The sequence below is a fragment of the Aquarana catesbeiana genome, linkage group LG04, assembly GCF_042186555.1.
Source record: "Aquarana catesbeiana isolate 2022-GZ linkage group LG04, ASM4218655v1, whole genome shotgun sequence".
Classification (NCBI taxonomy): domain Eukaryota; kingdom Metazoa; phylum Chordata; class Amphibia; order Anura; family Ranidae; genus Aquarana; species Aquarana catesbeiana.
Genome location: NC_133327.1, coordinates 223,620,501 through 223,629,132, shown reverse-complemented (window position 1 = coordinate 223,629,132; position 8,632 = coordinate 223,620,501). Strand labels below are relative to the sequence as shown.

Sequence of the window (8,632 nt, the reverse complement as noted above, 5' to 3'; positions counted from 1 at the left end):
CCTAGCACACTGTATAAATCTTTTATAAAAACGAGCGTTGTAAATGCCGTTTTAGGGCGGGCTTCTGGCCGGTCACATGACTTGCGTCCGCTGTATACATCCAATATATGGCTTCTGCAGGAGGGGCCGAGATCTCCCTCTGTCAGCTGGGGAGATCACATGGTCACTCAGCCCCTCCTGCAATAACCCTGAAAACTGGCCCGAGAGTCACGTGACCGGCCTGAAGATCACGCTAAATCGGTATTTACAATGCTTGTTTTTATAAGATTTATACAGTGTGCTATGCCAGGATATAATAGAGGGGGTGGCAGGGACCATATATAAAAACTTATTTCTAATAGCGGAGGGGATTGGGATGGGGGGGGGGGGGGGGGGGGCGAAGACAGAGACACAGACATGGAGCTGACAGGCAGGGAGGGAAGGGATGAGGGGGAGAGAGGAGAGCAAAGGACAGCTGCGGATGACAAAGGGACGCACTCTGACCATGGTGTTCAGGGCTCAGCAGCCCTGAATTTTCATGGTTAGTACAGAGAGGGAATACAGGAAGTGGCAGGTTCAGGGAGTTTTTGTCAAGGGGCCAGGATCTCTTTTTTTGGGTGAACAAACCCTTTACCTACAAATTTAATTTGTGACACTGGGGCAACCAAAGACAGTTCTTAAAGTTGAACTCCATGGAATCTGAAAATTACACTATTAAAACAGATACATATTAACTATTAAACTTTCCAATTAATTTAGAATTCTGTTTAGCCAGTCTTGTGATTCACATACTCCTGCTGCCAAGAAGCGTTGCCAAGAAGACCCTTTTCCTATGCCCTGCTTCAGTCTATGGGCAGATGCAATGCATCGGAAGCTAAAATTCTGAATCAGTAAATGTAAGCACTCTGGCTATATGGCAAAAAGTTTGTGAATCACTAACCTGGCTGCACAGAAGTTCAAACCCTTGGTCCAGTAACATAGTTAACATATGTGATTTTATAGTGTATTTTTATAGTGAATTTTTCTGGCTGAAGTTTCAATTTAAGAGAAACCATTAAAATAAAAAAAATTAAAAAAAGCCTAATATATGTTGTCATTGCTCTCAGACTGTAAAGCCTCATCTTACATTGATGCCTTAAGTAAAACCTACAGAAAATGGCGGTCTTTCAGAATGTATGGATCATGTTACACATTGACAAAGCACATTAATATTGGCAGAAGACAGCTTTCCCTGTTCACACATACTCACAAAACCTCTGACACCTGAAGAGCACTATAAAACAATTTTTACTTTATATAAACATTTTTACAAAAGCCAACGTCTCATTTGCAAGCTGCTGGGAAGTGCTGCACGGAAGAGTACCATACTGGATCAGAAAGTCTTAAATCAGCAGCTTTTGTCAGTCATTGCAGGATAAGGCCTTGTCAGCATTCAGATAAGATGGGTTGTTGAACGACTGAAAGTATGGTATTTTCGTTCAAATAAGTTTACCAAAGAAGGCGATTGGACATTCTGAAAGCAAAAGTTGAAGAAAAAAAAAAGTTAAATAAGGAAGATTTTGTCAAAAAGTTTAAAGCACATTCAAGGTGTCCATTTAAGGGAAAACTCCAGGTCACATAAATAAGTTGAAGATTTAGGCAGACTACTACAGAGCCTAATCTACTGTATATATTAATAGGACATGTTTTGACAGCTTTAGCGTAGAATATGGAGAGATTATACAAATTCACGTTTGGGACATTTGCCTCACTTTCTGCCATCACCGAGAAAGGAGGCACAGGCAAATCGACCCAAATGGCAAAGCACTAATCTTATGGAACAACCTCCAGGAGTAAAAAAGGTACTGCCACTGGTTAAAGACTACCTTACTGCAGCACCAATCGCAAGAGAGCTTTAAGGTATCATTCACACCTGAGTAGAGCAATTTTCAGGCTTTTGAAAGTTTTGCAAGCATATACAGGCGTTTTACATGTGTATTCAAGCTTCATGTGTTTTAGCCAGTGGAAAACACCAGGGGGAGGAGATTAAGGGTGGAGAGCTGCTAAAAAACGCATGCCAAAACGCTCGTAAAATGCTCATTTTCAGGCATTCCCATTGAAGTCTATGGGGCCAAAAATGCTCCAATCTGCGTAAGAGAAGCTCATGTACTTTGAGTGATAGGCGTTTTACTACAGGTGACTAAATGCTCAGATGTCAAAAGGGTCCATAAAAAGAATGGGATCTGGTTTGTTGAGCAACTTTGTGGAGCTTTGAGCTACAACATGCTCAGTTGTGAACGGGGAACTAAACCATTTACTGTAGTTATGCAAATGTGGGCATTAAAGAGCAAAACAAACAAGGATATTCTAGGAAGGAATCCCTGGCAGATGTAGGAAAGCCCCACTATAGTGCAACTGGTGAATATAACAAATGCTCTTTCTTTCCAAGTTTTATTTTTGTCAACGACTCCTTCGATTCAGTCAAACATTGGACCAGAATATGAATGGTTAAGAGAGTCACTAAAAGTTAAACTCCGTATGATTTACGCATATAAATCACTTGGGCCAGAATATATTTCACTCAAATGAATAGTTAAATTACGGGACAAAAATATACATTTACAGCTTGTTTCATTTACGAGAACCTTCTGCTCTATTAATACAACAGAAGAGACTGAGCTGCATTATGTCAGCTCTCGTTAATCCATAATGGGCAAAAATATAGAAACAGAAGTTGCAGTTCTATTAAACTGAAACTGTATGGACATCAAATATTTCAGGTAATTTATAGTTCAAGTAGTAACAAAAAAAATATTCAAATGGCGTTAGGCCGCTTTCATAAAAAAAAGATTTTGTTTCAGGTTTAGCAGGTCCTATAAAAACACAATATTGGTGTCACACACAACTGTGGGGCAGTAGTCATATTGCTGGGGGGAGAGGGGGGGAAAAAAAAAAAAAAAAAAAAAGGATGGGTCTTTATATTAACTCATTTAACAATTTAGCAAGCATACAGTTTAAAACAAATCAAATCCCTTGGAAAGAAAGACTGAAAGTAGTATTGATGTAAGCACCCTTTAAACACCAGTGTGAAAAACCATCTAGTGCCAGGCAGTGTGACTGTTGGTGGAAGTGGCATTTTATCTATAAAATAAAATGGAGGCGCTCACAGAGGATTGTGGTTCACCTCGATGGCTCCTTTCGGATGAAAATATTTGTCTTGCCACCTGAAGTGTTAAGAACCTGCTCATTCTGTCCTGTACATTCAGATGTAACAATATGTGGTACAGTATGTTTTTCACCCAACTGGCCGGAGCAGGATAGCTGTGGGGAAGAGAGACTCGTTTCTCCCTTCAAAGGAGGCATAGGACTGTTAGGGGAACCCGGGCAAAGAAGTGAACGGGATCTGGGACTCTGTGAGATCCCATCAAGGGAATTAGATCGTTGAACACTACTGTGTTTGGCAGGTCCACTGAGGTTGAAAGTAGAGGAAGAACGGGTAATCTACAGATAGGAATGAATGATTTGTGAAAAATAAAAAAAAAAATAAAGTTAAGAAACACAGCTGTTGTAAGCAAGTGTAGATTTTAACTTACTATATAAAAAAAAAAAATAATAAAATTATATATATATATATATATATATATATATATATATATATATATATATATATATATTTATATTTATATTTATATTTATTACACACACACCCATAGTAACAAAAGGTGACTTCCAAAAAAAAGGGGAAGGGCATGAAACAGAAGATTGCAATTCCAGTGCATTGCCAGAAAGTCTAAATCTTAAACGTGGATTTGAACATCAACCACCCATGCCAAATGAGCCCTTCTCCAGCAAATCTGCATCTACACTTTAACATAGATAAGTTACAATCAAGAGAATGGCCCTTTGCAAAATCTTTGGGTCATGTATTTGCATGACCCCCATCACCAAAGGGTGAAGTTTTTTCATTCTATGTCTGCACAATCTGTTTTCAAATTTAATAAACTAAAGAAAGGTGGATGCGAGACCAAGATAGATTTCCAAGATACTAAAAGTGCTTTGGAAGATCAACAAGGTCCCAGAACCAGACACTTAAAAAATGTATTGGCATAGGGAAAAAAAACAAAAAAAACCACAGTGCAGTACTCCCAATTACTGTATAGGCAACTTCCTATTAACTTAAATGTATATAATAGTAAAGGTTGCATATATATGCTAGTTTAAACATTACTGCTAAACCAGTTATTAACATCACCTGACAGAGCTATGAGCATTCACATGAGAACAGTTGTGAATTGTGAAAAATTGAGATGTGCTTACTGCTAGAGAAGTGGTGCTCGGCATGCGACTACTTGCAAATCCCTCAGTGCTTGGACCAGGACTCCTGCTATTTGGAGTATTATGTACCATCAGCGCCCTCTGCAGGGCTCTCTTGGGAGTCTTAGAAAATGAAAATGCTCTTGTGACCTATAAAAAGGCAATAAATAACACAGTCATTTGATATAGTTATCTGAGCTAGCAGAAACATAATGAGCAAACATCAAAAGGTCTATTAATCACAAAAATATATTCATCGGTGTCAGGGTACACAGTATATTAGATGGAATTCAAATGCTGGTAAGCAAGTAACATAGCATATGAACTTACTTTCTTGGAAGTTTTCTTTATAGCTCTCGACGCTCGACTTAATGTACTATCCACATCTTTTGTGTTCACTTCTAATGAATCAGGATCAGTAGTATAAATCAAATTTTCCTATAAAAAATAGGAGATGCAAATACAGAATTTTGTTCTTTTTTAAATTGAAAAAAGAAATTGCAGAAACAAGTCAATTTTGGAAACCCCAATACTAAAATAAGTTTGGTGAGCAAAAAGAACTGTAAAATAAAGTGTATAAACCTATGCTGCCATCTAGTGAGAAACCACAGAAATGCCTGTCCAAGGGAAAGCATCAACAAAAGAGAGCAGTAAAATGCATGAATACACAAAATGTGGTGCATGCAGAGTACGGTTGTGAGCATTTGGCTGTGTTGGTCACTAATCAGGTCATGCAGGCTCACCAGACCACACAAGGCTTAATTCACAAAGTGAAGTTTTTTTGATTATTAAAAAAAATAGTAGTTTTTTTTAACCCACGTGACTTTCGGTTTTATCGGCTGCCACTGCTCACAATGATAATCATAGTAAATTAATATAGTTTAGTAAATTGAATATTCAGTGTATTTTATAAACTTCCTACTTAAAATAATATTCCTTGTATCAATGTGTATTTGATATACACTCAGGTAATACTAATTGTGAATTTCCAGTTTGATATTATAGATAATGCAGACTATTTGGCAGGGCAGGTTCCCAGTCTCGCATCTTCACGTGTCCCATGACACATTCAGAATTGTCCCGTAAAGAAATATACAACTGTCAAAGGCAACTTCTGTTTCAATTTGAAATGCATAAGTCACTTTATAGTGCAATAAAAGGGATAACAGTGGTAGAGACTGCTCTCAAAGCTCAAGAGCAGCTGCTAAATGGCTAACGTCTTAAAAACAGATAGCGAACAAGGAGGTAAGCAATATGGATACATATTTGATTTGGGAAAGAAGTTACTCTCTGTAAACCAAACCCATAGGCCCTATATTTTAAACATATTTCTTTAAAACCATTTTATTCCAAAGCTACAAAATTTCTGGATAAGGATTTTTTTTAATAGCGTCTAGGACATTTAAATTCAAGAGCTCCAACTGTAACACTAAGCATGGAGCACAGAAACGTACACGGTCTCCACAGAAACACTGCTCTGCAAATTAATAATTTCATTTCCTGGGAGGAAGAGAGGGGGCACAAATATAAACACACGGGGGTGGACAAAGCTGCATATTTATAACAGTCTGGAGCTAGTTGGAAGCACTTTAAACACAGTCACATTGATATAGCAGTAGGAGATAACTTACAGCATCTGCTTTACAAATGGTGTTGGCTATGTGCCGGCACAACATCTTTAGCCAATCTACCTTCAGAGGTTCTTCTACTGTCAGCTGAAAACTAAGTAACTGGTTTGTCTGTTCAGTTGGAGGTCGCACAACCAATGCAAATGCATTATGACAGTCTGAAAATTAGAAAGGAAACTTGTTTATTATAGCAGTATTAAAAAATAATAATAATTATGTTATTGCCAATCTTGGTACTCCATAGTATAGAGTTATAGATCCAGTTTGTGATAACATAAGCAGCAATACAGCCAGCAAGAATTACCAAACCTGACAGCACAGCAGTGAGAATAGGGTCAATGTAACACTGTATACAAGCATAAGTACCTGAGCATGCCCTGCAAATACAATTCACATTTTTAGCTGCGTTACCATGGCATGTAATTGCATAGTTACGATGCTAGCTTTAGTTTGAACCTATATAACATTCCTATTACTGTGAAGGCACATAAGCAGACTACTGTGTCAACAGCCAGTTTCATTGACATTTTAGGCACAGGAAGTCAAAATCAGCTTAAGAGTTAAGATCTGTCCTAAATCTCAACCACCCCGTTGAGGAGCGGGTATCTGGTATTGACAGGCACCTGCGCTCCCCCACTTCCGGTTAGATTGCTGGGGCAATATGAGCGGAAGTTTGCCTGGCCCCCCCCAGTCCAAGAAAACTGCAGGACCATTTGTATGAGCAGTTGGCTGTGAAACCACAAGCAGTTGCAGCCAGCTGCCCACAGTTCGTACGTTAGCAACTGAAGCTTGGTGACGAAACTAGCAGGACAGTACTAGTTCTGGATCCTGGGAGGGCAGCTAATTTGCAGCAGCTGACTTTTTTTTTTTTAAGATGACTGAAGAACACAAGCTGAAACTTGGGCAGATATAAATGAATGCAGTTCTGTATTCAATAATCATCGAAATGTTCTTTTTTTTCTGCAAATACTGTAGTGTAACTACATGAATTTGACTTTGTCCTTTTACAGTCATTATACAGAGTTCAGACTGAAGAAAGAGGGAAGCAGCAGAGGGAGCAGAATGACCAAGGTGAGCTTGTCAGCGTACTGCTTCCCTTTTCACTGTTCAATCACACGCTGGGACAAAACTAGTGTTCTTGAAATGCAGAAGAAAAAACATCTTTTGTCCTCCCTTGTGTAAATCTTAGGACTAATAGGACAAATACAATTCCTTGGTAAGTAAAACAGCTTCCATGTGTGATTCATCTGTATTTTTAGCAGTTTGTCAGGAGCACCTATTTTTATAGACTTCTATACCCCCATGTGAAAGGCAGCCCATGTCCTCACCCTCACGTAAAAAGCCCACAATGTCACCTGCAAATGTATAATTAACATTCTTGCATAGAGGGATGGAAGGCTAAAAATAAATAGGCCATGCATTTTGGTGCAAAGTCTGCTTTAAAGTAGAACCCCATGAAAATGTTTTTTCTCCACTGAATAGGTTAGCTCATTTTGTCTATGGGCGCACTTAAGGGCTATATTTACTGGATCCTTCGATCCTCTGGAAAACCGGTGTGGACCAAGGACTCATTTACACTTGTATTGATCTCTGTCAGCTGTAATTTTACACTTCGGAGGACGCTGGACGAGCAGTGGGAAGGCGTTATATAGTTACATAATTAAGTTGAAAAAAAATATCTAGTAAAAAAAAAACAAAAAAAAAAAAAAACACACCAAGTAGCAAACTTCCTTATACAAAATCCTATACCAGTTTATCCAGAGGAAGGCGAAAAAAAAAACAAAAAACACATGATCCAATTTGCTTTCACATGGGAAAAAATAAATAAATAAAATTTACCGTAAAATTCATTTCTGAGTTCAGTCATGGACACTTCTTCATATCCAAGAGTGATGGGGTTTTATAGCGCCACCTACCAGAAGTAGAACACTAGGCAGAAAAGAACTTGGCACCTCCTATGGGCAGTCCTTACTGGATAAACCCCTCCTCTCTGCACAGGCAGGCCAGTTAGTACTAAAGCATTGTCAGAAGTAAATCTCCAATAGAGGGGTGAGTGTTGTGTGTCAATGAACTTGGAGAAAGGGATTTGATGCAAAGTAAAAAAAAAAATTCTGTTTTCTTTATCCCGTTATTGACCGACACAACTTTTCGCTTCTTCACAGTCAAGACCGATAGGGACGTCCTTCAAGCAGTGGTCTCCAAACTGCAGCCCTTTGGGCACCCATTACTCCCAGTGATACCAACAAGGGGGCACAAATCCTCCCCCTGCCTAATACCAATGGGACACTATTCTTCCCATTGACACCAATGGGGCATTGCTCCTTCCCCAGATAAGGATGATGGGGCACTATTCCAATGTTTACCCCCATTGACACCATGCATTTTCTACCTACCATGGCTGGCTGGCTGCCCGCCCCCCACCAAAGCCTGAAAAAGTAAACTGAACCTTTGTTTAGAAAGTTTGGCGACCCCGGTCCTAAAGCATTGCCACAATGAGAGGTGGGCCAACAAAACCTGAGACAGATACGCCTGTTGTCGGAACGCCCAGAAGGCATTAATCACCCTGAATGTCCTGGAGCTGCCCGTCCCTTAAGGGCATGCGCCTGAATAATTGTCTGCACAAGCCAACAGGAAACCGTGACAGGGGAAGACTTCATGTCCTTCCTCTGGGCATCTGAGCACAGGAGAGTCGGATCTTTGTAAGAATGCCACAGTGGATAATACACACTAAC

The 8,632-nt window shown here is 39.4% G+C and overlaps 1 protein-coding gene across 1 annotated transcript in view; it reads right to left on the bottom strand.

Annotated features, from left to right (window-relative positions):
• Positions 1-367: 367 nt before the first annotated feature.
• Positions 368-8,632, bottom strand: part of ECT2 (epithelial cell transforming 2) — a gene marked incomplete in the record, with an annotated part of 142,069 nt that continues 133,804 nt past the window's right edge. The window contains 4 exon segments of the mRNA XM_073626234.1: positions 368-1,492; positions 4,276-4,422; positions 4,603-4,710; positions 5,904-6,058. Of these exon segments, the coding sequence (XP_073482335.1) occupies positions 1,412-1,492; positions 4,276-4,422; positions 4,603-4,710; positions 5,904-6,058 (491 nt within the window).